At 44.7% G+C, this 19,753-nt stretch overlaps 1 protein-coding gene and 1 non-coding gene across 3 annotated transcripts; one reads left to right on the forward strand and one right to left on the reverse strand.

Annotated features, from left to right (window-relative positions):
- Positions 1 to 795: 795 nt before the first annotated feature.
- On the reverse strand, positions 796 to 867 carry TRNAD-GUC (transfer RNA aspartic acid (anticodon GUC)). Its single transcript has one exon. It is a non-coding gene; the product is annotated as a tRNA-Asp (tRNA).
- A 3,121-nt stretch (positions 868 to 3,988) lies between these two features.
- Positions 3,989 to 19,724, forward strand: aop (anterior open). Of its 2 annotated transcripts, none has more exons than XM_065490063.1 (5): positions 3,989 to 4,221; positions 16,411 to 16,735; positions 17,093 to 17,680; positions 17,746 to 17,995; positions 18,113 to 19,724. In XM_065490063.1, the coding sequence occupies exons 2-5, from the start codon at positions 16,411 to 16,413 to the stop codon at positions 18,384 to 18,386; spliced, it is 1,437 nt and encodes a 478-aa protein (XP_065346135.1). In that variant the 5' UTR covers positions 3,989 to 4,221; the 3' UTR covers positions 18,387 to 19,724. The 2 variants fall into 2 exon arrangements, with proteins under 2 accessions (XP_065346135.1, XP_065346134.1); XM_065490062.1 differs by lacking the exon at positions 3,989 to 4,221 and adding an exon at positions 11,407 to 11,637.
- Positions 19,725 to 19,753: the final 29 nt, after the last annotated feature.

Here is a 19,753-nt window from a genome sequence, read left to right on the forward strand (position 1 = left end):
GGAGGCAGGGAATTTGTGAAATGGATCTAGCCAAGGGCAGGCAGCATCTTCTCGCTCTTCCGCCTCCCCGAAACTAAACCTAACTGCGTGTAATGATTGCCTTTTTGACCACGTGGGTTTCTAGTGGCGGCAACTTGTGCGTGTGCGTTATATCTCTCTTTCTTGACAGCATAATTACAACGTCGCAATTAATTAATCGCACGTTCCTCTTTTGAAACGCGAGCCACCCTCGCTTTTTACCTGTGGCCGAGATTGATGACTTCGTTGTTTGTTTTCTTTATTTCCTTGGAGATTTGTGTAAACAAACCTAATTTTATTGAATCCACAAAAGCCTGCTGATGGTAAATTTATATGTTTTTAACCTGCATCATATATACTTTTAGAATCATTGGTTTTTTAAATCTTCACCACGCGCCACATATGTAATTTAATCCATTACTTTTTTATTTTGGAAATTATTAAATGCCAAAAAATTGGTTTCTTGGTTCAAGCGATGATCAAGAAGATTATTATGAAACAATGAGCAAGATAAAAACGTCAAACAAATGAACACAATTGAATTTGATATTATGTTTGTGATGTTCACCATATGAATCATCCATGTTCACTTGACGCATGAGATTAATCAGTCAAGATTATTTAAGTCTCTTAACAAAAAACATCAGAATTTTGTCCTATAAATTGTTTATGGTTCATCGTAATTTAACTTTAAGATACGCTCCGCACGTGTTTGAATTAAAAATGGACTGCATTTAGATCTGAACATGTCTTCTACATGGGATTGAGACAAAAAGTCTCCCCGGCGGGGAATCGAACCCCGGTCTCCCGCGTGACAGGCGGGGATACTGACCACTATACTACCGAGGACTTGGTAGATCTTGTGGAATTAATTTAGATATTTTTATTTATCAGTTTGTATGGTTTAATAATTGATCAATCGTCAACATCAGAGCCTTAAGCATTGATTTAATTCTACTTAGCTAATTGGAAAAAGAGCAATGAAATAAAATAGTTAGGCCACAGCTGGTTATAATAAAGTCTCAAGTGACACTTGCAAGGGTTTTGAAAAGCAGACACCCCGTGCATGATTTAGCAGCACCGCAAATTATGATGAAAAAAACACTCAAGTTCCCAGAGTGCACGTGTGTTTTTTCGTTAGTGCAGTCCCTGCAGGCGCACATATGTGGAAACTAAATTTACGAGTAAATTTAAGATAACAGGAATTAGTTTGCCCCCCATAGCTGCTCCTGGCGTGTTGGGCTCGCTCCAGTGGCATCAAAAGCATCGCAGCGGTATACACAATTTGATAGGGGGAGGGTGCGTGGTAGTCGCTAGTTTTTTTCTCCCCATAATGCGAGTCTGGCTCAATAAAAAACCTTCTAATGCCACTGCCACTGAGAGAGGGGCTGCATCCAACAGTTGTCTGCAGGTTGCACCGACACAATATCATTTTTCTTAGTGAGGATCCCCGGCGTGATTTAATTTTGACACATTACCTCTCCCATACTTTGTGAGTCGGCAAGCAAGGGTTGTTTCTTTAAGAATCGAGTCAAAAGGCGATGATAATAGAAGGTTTAACATCATGGTTTAAATTGAACGTTTGGCAAGAATTAAGGGATGGGAAAATTTTTATTTGATGTATTACGTAACAATAACAATAAAAGTTCAAAAAAACCCGACGAACTGCAAGGCTATTTGAAGAGACAACAAGCTGTCCATTTTGGCTCAATCTGGCTTTCAGAGAGAAAAAAGGAACAGATCTTTTCCTCGTTCGCTTAAAAACAATGAAATGCACGTGGAAATGGTGACACAGGCCAAACAAAAGTGATGCTTGGCAAGCTGTTGTTTAATTTATTTTCAGCACATTTCGAGTTGCCACGGTTAAAAGCCGCATCGGTGAGTCACACGCGCGCGGATCGCGGAGCCTTCAAAATGCGGAGCTGTTCGATTTTCCGCGTATGCAAATGAAAATAAACCCGAGCAGAGCACTCGCTCGCTGCCGCCGCTGAAATAGACAGTTCGTCCGTGCGTCCGAGACCGCCGATCTCGCGCGGTTTAATTCTGGAGGTGCGTGTGCATTATAGTGGCTAGACGCTCGCAGGAAGTTCACGTCGCGCCTAACATTTTAATGCCGCACACGCGAAAATATTGAATTTGGCAAGTGCGCTGGGAATTTGTGCGCGTCACTTGAAGGGTGTGTTCGCCTTTGGTTCCTCTTACTGCTGCGAGCATTGCTCACTTAGCGCGCGTGACCCTTTATCTCTGTTTGCTGTTTCCAGGGAGGAAATTTGTCTTCGCCTTCTTCGCGTGTCCATGACAATCTGAGTTCACGTGAGAATTTTTCTACGGTGAAAATATGCAGCATTAGGTCCTGGCTTTGATTGATAAGTACTTCAACTGGACAAATTAGTTCAAACATAAACTTAGATTCAAATATTCTTCCTCCCTTGAATTAGCCCACCAGTATATAATATTACTATCTTTTGATTCTTTCTAGAAAGGGATTGCAAAATAGAGTTATGTAAGATTAAACATTTAGGGATGTCTACATTTGTTTTGAGTTAAAATTTACAGCATAAGAGGAAACTCGATGTTTTAAACACATTTTATATGTTTTTCCAGATGTTTGCTAATATAATAGACAATTTCAACATGTAAGACAACAAATTCACTAACACACTTTCGGTTTTAGACGTTCTTGGTTTTGAGAATGATTTTTAGGCGGCCTTTCTAGTTTTTTTTCTGTTTAGCTTTGCTGTTAATAGCTTTTAAAGAAACAGTCTCATGAATTGCAAATCTTTAAATATTCCCAACTTGAAAGCAATTATATTGTAAAATGACTTTGGTAGAGGAATAAACTATTAAATAAATTATGCCATTAAATAAAATTCTTTAGTGAAAAATATCGTTTGAAATCTCATCAATTGACAGCAGGTCATTTTTCAACCCTTGTCAGTCTGGACATGGGTATATTCCGGACCCTGATAAAAATACACATTTTTGACAAGCTTTTTTAACTCGTCAGCCAAATCAAGGCTGACCGCAACAATTAACGCGCGGGTAAAATTAGCGCGCGCTCAAAAATACTGGACGCGCGCACTCGGGTGTGTTGCTAAATAGATTTTTCTCACAGTAGGTTTGACGCAGACCCAGGCTAAAATTGGAGCATCAACAAAGCAAAAACGCCGAGGAATTTATCTTTGGAGAGAGGCGATTAGTCATTTTCGTGGTTTGAGAACGGCAAATTGGCCAGCTCTGACCCCCTGCACCAGGGGAGAAAACAATTTTCACCTGTATTGATGTTGTGCGTTGCGTACATCCGTCAAAATCAGTCCTTTTGTATTCCTTAAGTATGGGGACAGCAATTAGAGTCTTGAAGAGTGCAGGAATTCTTTGAAAGAGTTTATAAAAGGGAAAAGTTTTAACAACCCCCCCTTTTTCATCTTTTGCCGCAAATACCTGACCTTGGGTGGTTTAGGGTCTACCCTTTTGGGGTTGAGTCACACTACTTAAATAATGTTTTGAAGGAAATGTCCCGAGAAAAAATAAATACACCTGTTATATTTTTTTTACCTATCCAAACTTGTTTTCTTCAAAACTATTTTGTAAGATAAATGAAACTGGGACTGTGCAGCTAAAAGTTTGCGGCGGCCAAATGTGCGACTTCCTCCACATTTGGCCGGTGCAAGTTCGGCTGGGCGCATTATTTGGATAGCGCGGTTTAACGTGGCGCGGACAAGTTGTCGTCCTTACAGCGCAGAAAACGGATATCCGCCACCACAGAACGATGATGAGGAGCACAAAGAGCGAAAAGATAAGAAGGAGAGGCGGAGGAGAGGAGCTGGCTGGTGAGCCAAGCAACACAGCATCCAAAAGAGGGCTCATCTCGGTAAATTATCATGCACGGCGGCGAGCAAGAGGCGGCAACTGCGCACTCTCCCAAATATTATGACGTAAACTCGGATTCTTCTGTCTGCACGAGCAAGAGTGCCCCTCTCTGGATGTACGCGGTCGCGGTATAGTCTCAACTTGGTGCTCATCGCATTGTCGTCGCGGCCGAGAGAGAAAATTCGCCCCCGCAACCGGAGAACGCACGCTTTGGTTCCGGTTTTGGTGCTCGCGCGTTCCGCCCCGGCTTGTTCCGCCCGACGCCACTCGAGAGACGCGCGCTGGTCTATTTTCACCACTATGGGACAGAATTAAAACAGACGTGCTGAACAGGTGAGCCCCTTTTCAAAGCACCCGCCAGTTATTTATTATTCGGTCTCGTTGGTAGGGGTGCGATTTAAAAATATACACATTTATTCGGCCGGCCGCCGCCTGCTCTCATCCCGCGTACAAGTATTATTTTGAAATTTTCATCCTCGTCCTTTTTATACAGACGCACACTTGCGACAAAAAGCAGCCAGCGTTTCTCACTCTCGCGCACGGTGAAGCATTGGCAGCAGCCACTTGTAAGTCCGTCGCTCCGGCGATATTTATAAACCAGCCACTCGGAAGTTGAAACAGCACACACACACACACACACACACACACACACACACACACACACACACACACACACACACACACACACACACACACACACACACACACACACACACACACACACACACAGTGCTCGCAGCACGTGACTTTGTTAGCGCGGGGTGTAAATCTAACTGTTGTTTAGAAACTGAATTACGACAGTGCGCGCTTTGTCTGCTTTTAATTCGCCTTTGATGCCCTTTGCCTCAGGGGGTTGCACGCCGCGGTTATGAGGAAAGAATGCGTCGAGTTTAATTTGGCCTTAAATTCTTCCGACTCATTAGATGCGAGCTCAGAATGTAAATTGGTAATTGACTCGGCATCATCATTCTAACTATACAGCAGACTAAACAACACCGCCGTTGAGAAAGTCTTTTTTATTGTGTGGCACGTGTTTGACATACGCCGCTTATTAAAAGGAGCCTCCGCACAGTGGAAAAAGTACGCATTGTACCAATATTGGAACACGATGACAAGCTTCGAGTGGGAGCTTTCATCCTTACACAGCGAGGCTCAATCGCAGATTGATTGCGACGCGTCCGAAATGCTTTCACCCATCAAGACCTCTTGAACTTTATTACACGCAGCAGTTTCGAACACTGCAGATTTAGTGAAACCGGAAGAAGCAGGCAGCCTAATCTGCAGCGCCCCGGTCGCGCTGCCCACGCGCTCGTTTGTTCAAACTCGACTATGCCGCGCCAGACTCCAATTAAAAATTCGCTAGAGACCCCGATATTGTCAACCGTATACGAGCGAAAAAACCGCAAAGTCCCATGCACGGCGCAGCACCGAACGTCTTTTGGCTCTGGGGAATCGAGGCAACGCTAATGACCATAAATGAAATATAACCCTTTTGCGTGCGGCAAAAAGGAAAAAGTTTTGCCAACAATTCTGCACACATAATAATCCGCTGCAAAAATGCGGGAGGCTTTATCGCGGCGCACGTTGGTGGTTGCGATAGGCGGCCGAGGTGGTTGCTATGGCGATATAATGCGCGCACACAGCGCCATGGCGCCTTCCTTTCCTCCTCGCTAGCGCCAGCACCGGCGGTTCCTTCCTGCTGTGCATAACTCTGTATGTATTTCGCTGCCGAGAGCCGAGAGCACACAGAGAATGGATGCCTGCTTCTGGCGGCGTTTCCGTATCCTGGTCTCCGGCGAGTCCGGAAGCGATGCGCCGAGAACGGATCGAGCGAGCACAAGGCTCTATCATTTCGCTTGCCAGCTTCATCCTCCAGCGAGCACCCATTTTTGCACAACAAAAAGCGGTGCTCTGTGTATATCATGAGGATGGATGGCACATTTTTTTTCCTTGTCTCGCCCAAATAACTCTTCTTGGTACGTACATAAGAGAGTGTGCCGCCGAGATTTCGCGAAAGCATGAGTGGCGTAAATAACAACTTGGAATATAGTTTATAACTTTGACGGTCTTCCACACGCTTAGACGCAGTGTCAGCCTATCAAGGATACATTACTCATTCAAGGACAATAAAGACATTTTCACTGCACAAAAAAAATCGGAAGTTTCACATATTTGCCTCAATGGTGGAAGAAGGTCGGAAACCTCTATTTTTTTTTATTTGAGAGAAAACTCGAGCGCAATCCCATTAACTAGAGATTGCAACGTCGAAAACAAACTAGAGATTCAGTACCAACAGCGAAACTTTGTATCTAGTCCCCACAAAATTATGGGAACAGCTATAAAGACAAGAATCTATTCTATGCAAAGGGAAAACTTCAACGTTCAAAACAGTTCAACAAATCTATCAACACACAAAATTATTTAACAATATTTTTACTCTCACTTCCTTTCTAGCAACTTTTTGGCTCATATGTAACTGTAACTGATTTTTTTTGCGAAATCTAAACCCGAGACTAGATTATTTATGCCGTTGCGCTCCTACTGTTTGGAGTCAATTTCAATCCGTGCCTTGGCTGAGATGATTTGACGCAGTGACCTGAGCCTCTTGAGCACGCAGCAGGTGAACTGGAGCCTATTTCACAATTTGTCAAGTAACTGGGACACTATGGAGAAAATTGAGGAGTGCCAACTCCTTCGCGACACTCCTGATGCGCTCGCTGCCTCACTGGCCCATTTTTTCCGCAATCAGATTTAATTAAGTGCACACAATGCTGAATTTTTTCAGCCTGTCAAAACGTCAGTTCATCTTCGTACGGTTTTCTCAGGGCAATAAAGATAAAACGGTGGAATTAAAAAGTGAAATTAATTTCTCTGCTCTGTTTGCTTGTCTAACATGGACACAAATTATTTAATTTTGCGTACACAATTGAGGCGACGTGCAATTAATTTTTAATTGAGTGGTCGACACAGAAACGTGAAAGGGCGTTTCACACCTCCACGTTCCATAAATCGGCCGCGACTAGTTTGTTACAAAACCCGGTGCTAGGCTGACGGCGATTGAAACGCAATATTATACATTCAGCATTTCGTCATTGATGCCAAACTTATTAAAAGGACAATTTTGACGGCACGGAGCTTTCCTTATGTATCAACTGAGCTGCTGCTTCACCGCCTTTTTTTATTTTATATTCAAGTTGCTGAGTTGAGGAGAGAGATAGCCGCGCGCGCGGAGCATCGCGGCGACGGCTTATTTTTATCGCTGCAAAAAGTGCTGACTCGCTGGCAAAAAGTGGCGGCGGTGGCGACCGCACCGGAACTAGTGATCGGAATCGAGTGCAACGTCTCGAAGCAAGCGTGTCGGCCGTGCTCACAAAACACGCCGACTTTGTCCACAAAGACTGGCCAAGTAGACTTCGCATGCAAAAGAAAAACCCGACCGTGCCAAACCGTATCACGAATTTTCTATTTAAATCGAACAAATCTATTTTTAGAAAGGCACATGTATGCTCAATTGCTCAGGGTCGAGAAACAAGGGTAACGACCCAAGGCTTGACCTTCTTGGTTAATTTGTCAGGAGAGAAAATATTTTATAAAGGAATACTCCCTGCTGTGTAGGGTAAAAGTTAAAGAAATTGGAGACCCTTGAAAATTGTGTCGCTAATATCTTCTTTTCATCGTTTTTTTTAAGCTGAAAATAATGGCCAGGTTTCCCAAAACTATGAAAAGGATCTGAGGGGTGCTTTATTGTATGGTTTAACTGTATTTTGGGTCAGCATTGTGTTCCCACGTGTATTGAAAGTTTCTTCAATATATATCCCAGAAAAAGGAAACGTGTTCTCTTGCCTTTCCTTGTCGAATTGAGGTCAATAATCACTTAATGATTAATGTTAAATTTTGGCCGAGGGTAAGGAAGAAGTACATTATTTGGTGCCGTGCAATGTTGACTTTGGAATCACGTTCAAAGTGACAATATTCATTGCTCAAGTCCTGGGCAGGAAAGTGAGTCCACTTTAAAGCAAATGTGACGACTGATTTAGGTGTCACAACTCAGATACCAGTTCCATTTTTTGTTGCATTCGTTTAGTTACTTAACAATGATTAAGAAGTAGTAAAAATTGTTGCCTTTCGTAGTTGTAGAAATCTAGAAAACAGAAATCTAACAATTATTTTCTAGATAAAAATGACGAAAATCTTCTGGGAGTGTTTATACACAAAAATTTCAATAACATCGAGATTAAATTTTCATCACGCGGCAGCGGAAACACTTGTTTTCTCCTTGCTAAAAAGCGCTCATTTACTATGAAGCAGCACCTGCTGAATTAATTCCAGCGAGCGGCCGACGTCTTGGTTTGAATTTTGAAGAGGAGCGCGTCGTCGCCTTGCGAAATTGCTGCGTTATTTTTTTTATTTATTTTTTTTTTGTCGTTTGGCATGAAAAGCTGGACGCAGAGGCTGAGAATCGAAAGGAAACGCTGGCGAGCTGAATATTGCAGCATCAGATGCGAAGGGAATTATTGTTTTGCGGCATGTTAGTAGGACAGCGCGCGCGCGCACACACACACACAACCAAATCGGCCGCCGCTAACAAGACCACTTTTACTTTTGCCCTAAAACTTGAACTCGCTTCTTGCATAACGCGAGCTCGCGCCTCCGTTGCATTGTTACTCAACCAGCGCGACTGGCCATATTGCACATCTCCGCGCGCGCGACACACACACATCACTTCCACTCTCGGCGGTCTCGGCAGATGAGACGGGATAAAATGCAAATTGAAAATTGCCCCGTTGCTGACATCACTCGAGCAGCAAACAAAATCCGATCCGCGCGCGCTTACGCATCGTTCTGCCACTTCCGATTAGCTCATTTTCCGCCCGGCTCTCGCTCGCTCTCACGTGACGCATATATTTTCAATGCGCCGATCCCGTCTTGTATTCTTTTCGGATTTAAAAATAGGCCTGATGTCTTGAATTCTGCAGCCGCGACTGACGTCACTCTCGCGCCCTGCTGTGTTTTTTTCTCTCGGGCGCTGCTTCGTCTCCTATCCAGCAGCAAGCAGTTCGTTTTTTGCAATTACAATGAGCTTTTTGGCAAGCCTCGGTTCGGGTTTCTCGCTGCCAACCGGGTGCGCGAGTGATTTCTAAGCAGATGTTCCGAGTTGCGCCACTCGCGGATGTGTTTGTGTGTTTTAGCTATAGTGACAAACAGCTCGGAATTTTAAATTTTCGATTCTGCATAGCCCGTTGTTGAGTTTCTAGGAATGTTTTCTGAGTGAACATTCGGAGGAAGTAGCGTAAACTGAGAACGAGCCTCAAACGAGGAGAGAAAAATTTCTTAAGTCCGTCATGTCCATTCTTCACGCTCAATTGTGTCGTATTAACTATAGTTCAGTATGAAGTAATAACGCAATCGACTGACCATAACACATCATGACTTACCGGAATCCACAAACAATCGCATTATATCTACATGGATACATTTTAAAGCTTCCTTGTAAACATTATAGTAGCACCAGGTATGTGCTTAGTAAGAAATCCAATCTTTTTCGTTTGGTTGACTAGAATTACCGGCTTGAAAAATAAATTTACGATGTCTTCATCCAGATTTTCATTGGAGTTTATTAGGACCTCCTTTTACTCTCAATAAATTTATGAATTGCGCTTTTGAATATTCAAACTTGTCTAAATTTCTTGCATGCTATTGGATTTCTTCATTTCATAATTAAAAAAAAACTGATTAAACTGGTGGAGCACCAGAGTTGATTGCGACTTCTTGAGATGTGGATTAACACGGAGCTGATTCAAAATAGCTTGAGGCACAACTTTTTATATATACTTCCTCAAGAGTAAAAAAGCGCGGCATTTGCATAGCATAATTTGTCATTAACCATAGCCATAGCAACTTTGACTTTCTAAACCTTTGTCTGCGCACGACAATATGCTTTAGCTATATATATTGGGCGCACCTGTGGCGGTTTTGTATCTCATATTTAGTAGGAGCAGTGCGTTCCACCCCACACACCTCGCGGCTCTCTCTCTCTCTCTCTCTCTCTCTCTCTCTCTCTTTTTCTCTCTGTTTGGAGCGGCAAGATCCTCTCGGCTGGCTGGTCCGCGGCTCGAATCGGATCACAAGAGCGCAGTCTGTACCTTTGGGAGACATCCTGGAATTTCCGGTTGTGGCCTTGTAGCACAGGTTGCTGGTGTTTTTTGCCGCCTTCTCTCGTGAGAAGTGATGTTGCCAGAGCAGAGGCGCAGGTATTCGTCTCCGCATCTGCGCTACAGGGCGTTATTTTCTGGCTTCAACATCCGGATGCAGCACCTGATCGTGCGCAGAAAAATCCGAAGCGCATTCCAGGGCCCTTAATTAAAGAGATTACTCGCTGAGCGGAAATATTCAGAAACACTTTTTCAGGTTTATCTCGACCTGTGGCACTCGCAAACTCTTTTATCATTATATAACGGCTATAAATATAACAAAACATCGTCTTTATCTTTATTTGGTTAGAAACACGCGCGAATTCAGCCAGTAATTGTAACTGACGATCCTGCTCATTACTCAGGCGAGTGACACATTTGTTAATGATGCCTTTTCCAATCTGAGACGGACGCATCTGCATACAAAAGCAGTGGGAGTTGTATAATGGCAACCAACACTATGAGCTTTTCATACACACACTGAGTGTACGCGGGCAATGAAAGTGTGTGTGTGTGCAATTAGTGAAAGTGTTCCAGGAGGCCGCGATCAGACACTCGGCAGCCAGCAGGTTGGTTCATCAGTCGTAATGTTGTTATTGATGCAACCATCTCCGAGTTGCCCAATCAGCGAAAAAATGAGCACAATGGGCCGGAAGCTCGGAAGAAGTTTACGAGGCCAAAGGTGCGCAGGGAAGTGCTCTTCAAAAGGCCGACCGATTTCGAAACTCTCCCCTTAAAAGGATTTTAGATCTCGTGCCCAGCCTATTTATTTTCTTAAGGCAGGTGTGCGTGTAATACGGTTTTTTCCAGTCAAGTAAAGTGCTAGTGACAAATTTTTGTATTATCTAAATTTTCGACAGTTCTCGGAACCCAAGGTGAAACCTTTTTTTTTAAAAAAAAATCAGCAGAATGCACAATACGGTCAAGCGTGCAAGGCATGAAAGATAAAGAGAGGAGCGGAAAATTTATCGTTTCAAGACAAAAAAAAGAAGAATGGACCTTTTTTTTGTTAGGCACTTTAGCACACGTAATAAATAAATAAAATCATAAACGCTAAAAAAATCTTTTTGGCACCCTCTTTTGTTCAGGGTAGGTAAAGGTGGAACGAAGTGAACGAACAAAAGAAATTTTTACACAAATTGAGCCCGAGCGGGTGTCAGACAAGGAAATAACGCGAATTGGAAGCGCATTTGCGTCACAAGCAAACGCGGGTTGCCTTCTTGCTTGCGCTGCGGGACGATAATTTTACAGCAAAGGTGGAGGGGGAGCGGGAAATAATGCCGCCTGCCTCTGTCTGCGCGGTGGAGGGGATCCGTCTGAGAGTAGGTGGTTTCTGGCGAGATTCCTTGTTCAGTACGCGTACGCTTTGAGACCAAGAGCAAGCCGAGAGGCGCAGACAAATCGGCATGTCTGTTGCTGCTTAGGTGTTTGGTGTGATTGGTGTGAACGTGCCGCGCAGGGATGATCATTTGAGTACACAGTGCCCGAATACCAGGATTTATCTGCACAATTTACCCCACACCATCAACCCCAGCGAACTTCACCTAGCTTCACTGATGTGAGTTATATATTTTTTCAATTCGTAAGTGAGGGCGCGCGGGGGAAGGCTTGCACCTGTTGATCTCGGCATATATACCTCCGCTCGGCTGCGCAGCCCGGAGAATCACTCGGAAGATGATGCTGTGATTTTCTTTCTCTCTTCCTCGAGGAAAAAGCCGTCTGTCGTCGCCGAGCGCAATAAAAGACCGACGAGCAATGCGGTCAGAGATATTTCAAAACGGAAATGCGTTGAGAAATCGCGCAGACAGCAGATAAAGTGTGAATTGTGGTGTGCTCGCTCGCTCGCTCGCTCGCTCGCAGAAGGGAACGTTTTGCTAAATAGTATATATAATATACCGTGATTTGTTCCGTCTTGCTCACCACTTGGCCGGAAGGAGAGACGGTCGAGTATGGTAAACTTCCTGTTTGTAGCGGTGAAGATGTGACTTTGGCGTTTACACCGTGTAAAACAGGTGTTTCCCTTTTTGTTGGAGGATCTAAATTACTCAAATCCCTTAAAAAGAAGTATTGGTTTTGCAATGTAAATTAAATTGTGAAGCTCATTTCAGAAATTATATTTTTTTCAGTCTACCGTGTTGTATTCGGGACAATATGTTTTTATCAGTCGGATATTGTGAAATGCCCGAAAAATTCCAAAAATCGAAAAGCAAAATTGTTTGTGGTGATAGCCTGTAAAAACACAAAGTCGATATATAAAAAAAATACAAAATCCCGCTGACGAGGCGCGGCTAAGTGACCAGATCAACTTCCGCACCGCAAATTGAATTAGCGCCCGCGCACGAGTGCGATAATTAGAGTGTATTAGCCGGCGTCTCTCGTTTCGCAGCCGGCCGCGCGAAAACAATCCGATCTTTGTTCACCTGTTGCGCTTGCCGAGAGAAAAATAAAAAGCAATTATTTGGTGCACATAGTGGTGGCGTTCATTCGAATCTCAGTCAGGCAGTTCCGGTTAAGCGCGACGAGACCGAGCCGCAAGATAAGTGCAGATAATGGCGAGCAACAGCAGCAGGTGACAAGCAGCATTGCGTGTTGTTTTCCAATAATCGCATTCGGCTGTTGTAACGCGCTCGTTTCGAAATCGCACATGCACGACCACTACTACTTCCTACCCGAAGAAAACAATGAGAAAAAATTTTATAATATGGTGGCTCCGCTCGCATCGTTTGATGCGGTGGGCCGCGGTCGGTCGCAAAGGTCAACTGGCGTTCAATTAACTGAATCATCTCGGACTTGGACTTTTCGCCTTATCGAATATCGTGCGAATCAGCAGAATTGCGCTACCGCCGCTGCGATTTATGATCTCCTCGACGTTGAAAGAATAGAGATGGAGAATCTCGAGACGTAATTTACAGAAAAAAGTACACATAGAAATGCTCAGATTAGAGTTTTATCTGTTGTTGATTTAATTATCAGGCACGGGCCCCACGCAAACGTAAATTTGAGCCTCCAGGCTGGGCATGACTTTTCTGGAAGTCAAACAGTCAATTTCCGTTTTAAAATTGATCAAAAAATTGGATTTTTTGTTATCTTTTGACAACCTTCAATCGTACGTGATTAAAAAACTCGGATGCAAGATTCTCGCATTTCATAACGATTGCGAAATGTCGTCTGACCACGACGGTCGTTTTATTCAAATCAGTGGCCAGTGTCTGACGACGAATCTCCATCGTCGCTGCGCGAGATTTTTTTTGTTAAATTATCCTGCCGGTCCGACTGGTGGCGAGTAAATTGGGCGTCGGAGGCAAAAGCAACTTTTGGTTGGCTGGCTCTCGAGGAGCAAAATAAAACAAAAGTCGTTGCTGTGTGTTCATAAAGATGGTTGCGCGCGCGTGTGTATAAATTTTCGACGCTGCGGCGAAAAGAAGCTGAGAGGATGAGAGGAGAAAAAGGAAGAAATAAGAATCTCGGAGCTTGCACAGACTCCCGCTGGGCGTCGCAGGCAAAAAAATGAGACCTTGGCCTTCCCCTTCCCGGCTCCTTGCAGTGTAATTTTTCCTCTCGGCGGCTGGCCCGAGAGTACTTTTGGTGACCAACGTGACACCCGAGTCACTGACCTCCTTGCCGATTGCCGACCGTACCATTATTGCGAATTCAGCACGGCAGCCGCCACCTCGCATTGTTGAATTCCAGCCAAAAGGCATATCGAACGAACCTACAACTGCGTTGTCGAAATTATCTAAATTAGAAGGAGTAAAAAAATGGAGAAGAGAGACCTTTGATTCCTGGCGTCGAGAGCTGCCGCTTGTCGACAGACGCTTTAATCTTCCGGAGAAATCGGCAGCTTATCAAAACTGATAGGCAGGAAGGGAACTCGACGTGCTTGCTCTTCACGTCAACCTGATTCCAAATGACGTTGGAGATTTTGTGAAACACACTTAAGTGTCTTCTCCGTTAGGCTGATTTTCAAAAGTTGCAAGTTGCAATCTCTGAATAAATCTGAGCATACTGCGAAGGAAACTCCCCTGGTCGGATGAGTGGGCAAGAAATACTTCCGACGCTTCCGACACACTTGCTTCCTATTTCCCAACGTCGCCGGGCGACTTATCTGTCTCATTATTATTTGCATATTATCCAGCCGACGCGGTGAAGCAGGAAAACCCGAGCAAGAAAGAGTGTCGTTGATAAGCTGGAAATTTACATCAAGTGATGTGGCGAGAAGGCGCTCTCAGTAGCGCAGTGAGGGCAGGGCCTGCCTGATAAGATAACGCGGCAGCGAAAACAGCGCGCACGGGCCGCTCGAAAATTTATTATTAATATTCGGCATGACGTAAACAATGAGCAGCCGCAGCAGCAACTCCCCTGCAATTGCGATGAGGATTCAGGTGCGTCTTTTAAACGAGAACCGCCCGGCAGCCCGCCCGCACGGCATTTAAACTGCCGCTCGAGAGGCAAGGTGTGTGTTTGTAAAATATTCAGCCCGGATTTCCGCACACTTCACTTTGACCTTTACCTTCCCATAGGGAGCCGCCACACGCTTTATTATTTTCTCCGGCAAGCGAGTGGCGAACAATGCTTGCTTTCTCAACACTCACCGTGCAGGACACAATGGTGAGAGATCCTCCTCGTTCATTTCCGCGTCGCTTATTTAATACTCGACCGCCTCCAGTTCCGCACTTTTGCGCTTCGCCCCTCGAGCCGCCGCTCATTTTCGGGCTGCCCTGCCTTTTCGCTTCGGCCACCTTTTGTCTTTCGAGAGTCGTTCTGCGTCAGCGGCTGACCGGCCGGCCGGCAAGAGAGCAAAAATGTGGCTTTGATTGGATCTCTGTAGCCGCCTCTCTTTTTTCCTTCTGCCCGAGAGGAAGTCATGACGAATTAACGACTCTTTCACAGCAGTTTGCGTAGAATGACAATAAGGAAAACCTCTTTCGCAGTTTGGTTCTAATGAGAAAAGGAGAAAAACAACCTCGAAAATAGTTCACCCTTTTATGCTATTCCGACAAAAGCATATTTCTAGAAACTTTTCTATCCATCAATTCTCTCTCCTCCGAAGATGACATGTGTCAAGTTAATTTTGAAATACATTTTTCATCATTTTGACTTTAACAAAGCATTTTCTTCCCTTTGTAAAAGAAGCGATACCTGCTTTTCTTAATCACGTGGTAGAGCAAGAAACCCCCTAAAATTTCTTTTTTTCCTTAACAAACATGGTATGCTCTGCAAGATACATCTAAATTTGAATTTTCATTTCTTAAGAGTTACGTAAATTCGACATGAGTACAATTGTTTTCGATAAAACATTGACTACAACATAATGTACGAGCGTTGTATGAGGAAACTGGAATTTACAGAGGAATAATATCTAAACGCTATTATTATAAAAAAACAAAGGAAGCGTTTGGTTCCGTTTTTCATGCCAAGCGACTGAAAAGCCGGAACCGCACAAAACAGACGTGATGCGGCCAGTTTGCTCTGCGTGCGTGAATCGTGAATCGCCGTCGCTTCCTCCTGGGAGACGGTCATTTTCGCGATGAGGAAGCAGTCTGTCCGCGGCGAAAAAAGCGGGGAATGCGATGGATGTGTAGGAAGAGTGAGCGAACAAATCAAGAGAATAAAGAGCTCTGTTAGCTGAGCGCGAAGCAGCCCGCGGCCTTCCTGAACACGCGCGCGCGCGCCTATGGTGATGTGACCTCCACACTTAAACTGCTGCAGACGCCAAAGAGAAACTCTTCCGGGGTCGGGTGAGGGCGTTCTCCAATCCAACGCCTCATTTATCAGCGCGGAGACGACGACCAGGAAGCGCTCGATCGCTCTTTCTCCGTTTCCACCGACCCATGATTTTTTTTCGAGCGCGCTCAGTTTTTCTTCCGGCCGAGAGATACAGAGAAAAACATCTACGTGAACCGAGCAGAAGCAGCGAGTGCTTTGGCACCTCTGGGTTCGCTTGCGTCAGCGGGCGAGACTCATTATGCAAAGCGAGTGTTACCCAACAGCGGTACTTGAATAAACGGCTGGAAAACGCTCTCATGAATTACCAATTTCAAATTTGATTACCAAGGTTAAGGTGACCGAATTTATGCGCCACCTCGCTTCCTGTACCGCGAATTTGGATTGCTGATTTGCCTTTATCCGCTCAATTGATTTGGAAATTAAAAAATTCCTCGGTTCGCCACAGGTTGCCGGACCTTGAGTGCATTTTTTCAGGCTAATTCATGTGAAACTTTGGCGACACACATTTTGCGTATGCCAATGAACGGATTGAGAAATGCACAAGGATTTTAGTTGATGTGAATTATTTATGTGTTGCTGAATTTTGGTTCTATTCTGATTACAGATGAAAGTTCTGTCACTCCCGTCCAGTCTCCAGCTGCCTTCGGCTTCCGTAATGGAACGCATCCCTATACCACTTCCCTTCTCGCCTGACCTACTGTGGCGCTACCCGCTGGCTATGGCCGGCGGCCAGCAGAGCCATCAGCAGTCGGCCCAGCTCTCAGGGGCCATGTCGCAGCACGTCGGCATGGACTTCAAGACGCACCTGCCATCAACCCTAACCACGGAACCGCGCAACTGGTCTCGCGAGGACGTACTCACTTTCCTCAGGTGGTGTGAAACCGAGTACGATCTGCCCAGGTTCGACAGCGACACCTTCCAGATGAATGGTGAGCAAACTGCAATTTTTTGCTGAATTAATACCTCGCGGCGGGCGGGTGGGTGCGCACGGAGCGCAAATTAATTTATGGCCTTATATCAACGCCGCGTGCGTCATAGGCGCCCGAGAGAAATTGTTTTCCTTCACTTTTATGCCTACAGCCCTCTTTTTGAGTGGCCTAATTAGACACGAGCGCCGTTTTTGATTTTATTTCCTTTCATTGGATCCTCTCACGTGTTTTTGGACTGACGAGTCGCAATTCCTTGTGATTTTTTTTTTTGAATGAGCACGAAATTGCTGTGAAAAGTTGTCAAACAAATTCCCTCTAATTAAAATTACTTACAAAAATTTGCTATTATTTTCGCAGGTAAAGCCCTGTGCTTGCTGACCAAAGCAGACCTTAACGAGCGAGCGCCTGGCACTGGTGACGTTCTGCATAACGTTCTGCAGATGCTCAGCAAAGAAGCCCAAGCGCATATGATGGCCATCGCCACTGCCGTCATGCAAAGGGGCATGCCTTCGAGCCCAGTGACCCCGACCGCCCGGCTAAGCTACGGCAGCTGGCCGCTGGATCTGCACTCGCTGCAGGGCCATTTGGCGCTGAACGGCAACTCTGTCACCCTGAGCCCGGCGCCCTCCATCGACAGCCAACAGGGCTCGCCGCAACACCACACCGCTTCGGAGCACCAGACCGCTGCCGCCACACACTTCCTCTACAGAAATTCTGACGAGTCTGAAGAGGAAACCTTCAGAGACAGAGAAAACACGAGTCCCAGGCGGTCACCGGACAGAAAACCCCCGGCCATCTCCGTCCCGCCCCCTCTCTCGCCGAAAGAATCCACACTGTCGCCAACGACGCCCACACTGCCCTTCAGCCCAGGTCTCAGTCCCGGCTTAAGGGGATCCAGGGAGTTTTTCCCCAACGAAAGTTCACCCACTCCCGAGCATAACACAAGTATGTATTCTCGTCCACCCTGACCCTTGGCATCAGGTTCCTAATCTTTATAATTGCTCCTCTAGATGGCCGTCTCTTGTGGGACTTCCTGCAGCAACTGCTGAACGATCCTGGCCAGAGGTACACTAGCTACATCGCTTGGAAGAACCACGAAACCGGTGTGTTCAAAATCGTTGATCCCGCCGGCCTGGCCAAACTGTGGGGCATCCAGAAGAACCATCTGTCCATGAATTACGACAAAATGTCCAGAGCCCTGCGCTATTACTATAGAGTAAACATCCTCCGCAAGGTGCAAGGAGAGCGCCATTGCTACCAGTAAGTACAATAATTCTTATCCAAACATTCATTCACTTCACTTTGTCGAATAGCATTAAATTTCCCAGTCGTTTCAAAAGAGCTTGTCACTAATCAGCACCGCTTTTGCTTCCTCAGGTTCCTCCGCAACCCAACCGAACTGAAGAACATCAAAAACATTTCGCTGCTGAAGCACCAACCGGTCGCCTCACAGCAGCAGCAGCTGTCGACGCCACACAACCGGGCCTCCAGTGTGAAAATTGAGGAGAACGACTACAGCGACATGCCCACCGACCTGAGCATGGAGGGACCCACGGACCTGAGTAGTCGGTGTCCTGCGTCAGACTTGCTGGAGCTGCGGTGGGGCAAGCAGCAGGACGAGTCCATTAAGTGCGAGTCGGCCGCCGACTAAACAAGCCACCCAACGAGACATTCCCACAGAAAAATCTAACACTGGCAATCAACCAATTGACAATTATATATTGAAATCACAAAATGTAAGAGATGAAATAACTAGAGCACATGTTGTGATATGATAAAGCCAACTTATAGCTAGGACGTCTCTCGTGCCATTTGTAGAGTACAGGTTGAGTGGCTGGCCTGTCAACTGATTTATTTCTTTGAAACCAATTCAACTGATGCAAAGTTCTGTAATATAATATGTTTTAACTGGACACCAGCTGATTTTTACTGTGTAATTTAGATGCAATGCTTGTGTATTTTTCTTTTTTTGGAGAAAGTACTCCGACTGCCTTGGCACTGCGTCTGAGCGCACCCCAAGCAAACCACAGGTCATGTAAAAAAGCAGCCCTGGCCAGACCAGGACCGCTCGAGCTTTTCAGTGGCGATCTATATGATTATTTGTGTACATGCCACGTTAAAACCCACTTCAGTGGTTGTCGAAGAAGCAATTTATTTTGTTTTGCCACGAAAACTTGGTCTTCCCTGTGATCAGATCCGATTGCGAAATCCAACTGTATATCTTTGTGTAAAAATATATCCGTAGAAGCTGATGACGATGTGTATATATTTAAAGAGAGAAAGTGAGAGAGAAAAGCAGAAAGCCTATTACATTTTGAGCACTCGGATGAATAGTTTAATATATTATATTGAAAATGATGAGATATATATTTAAAACGCAGTGCTTTTAATAAAAGAGGTGAGTTCAGAGAGATAATGATTAATCTTAATTAGTTGTTATGTTCCCTTTTTAGTTTCTCATTTCCTGTCCACAATTTGTTGTTATCGGTTGTATAGATCAATTTGGTGGTGTGCGGGTCTTAACAATTTGCATGCTAACACACGAAAACACACTGCGCTCCAACACCGTGAATTATTATTTTTACTGAGACATGTAACAATCATCAGACATTGTTTTGCTCAAATTTCCTACTTTCGACTCCGCTGGGTAACCAACTTATATGTTCAGTTCTACCGAGGAAAGCACCTTTTTACTTATAATTGAATGCTTTTAGGGAGGCAGCTATTACTCTCTTAAGATTGTTGCTGTTCAAAAACGATTTATATACATGTTTCCTGATTGAATGAGAAGATGAATTTGTTAGTTGTTTAAAGATCTCAAGGCTTGGTTTAAACAAAAATCATTTAACTTTGCATGTTGTGAATTTTGTATTGAAAAAAAATAGCAAGAATCGTGTACACAAAAACAAACGAGTACTATTATTGTAGCTTTACTGTACTGTGTTCCATGCAGTTTCTAAATTAAAAACAAACATTATATTGCAAAGAATTGACACCGAGTATCATTGCTCCTGGACT

Source organism: Cloeon dipterum, chromosome 4, assembly GCF_949628265.1.
Source record: "Cloeon dipterum chromosome 4, ieCloDipt1.1, whole genome shotgun sequence".
In the NCBI taxonomy this organism is placed as follows: domain Eukaryota; kingdom Metazoa; phylum Arthropoda; class Insecta; order Ephemeroptera; family Baetidae; genus Cloeon; species Cloeon dipterum.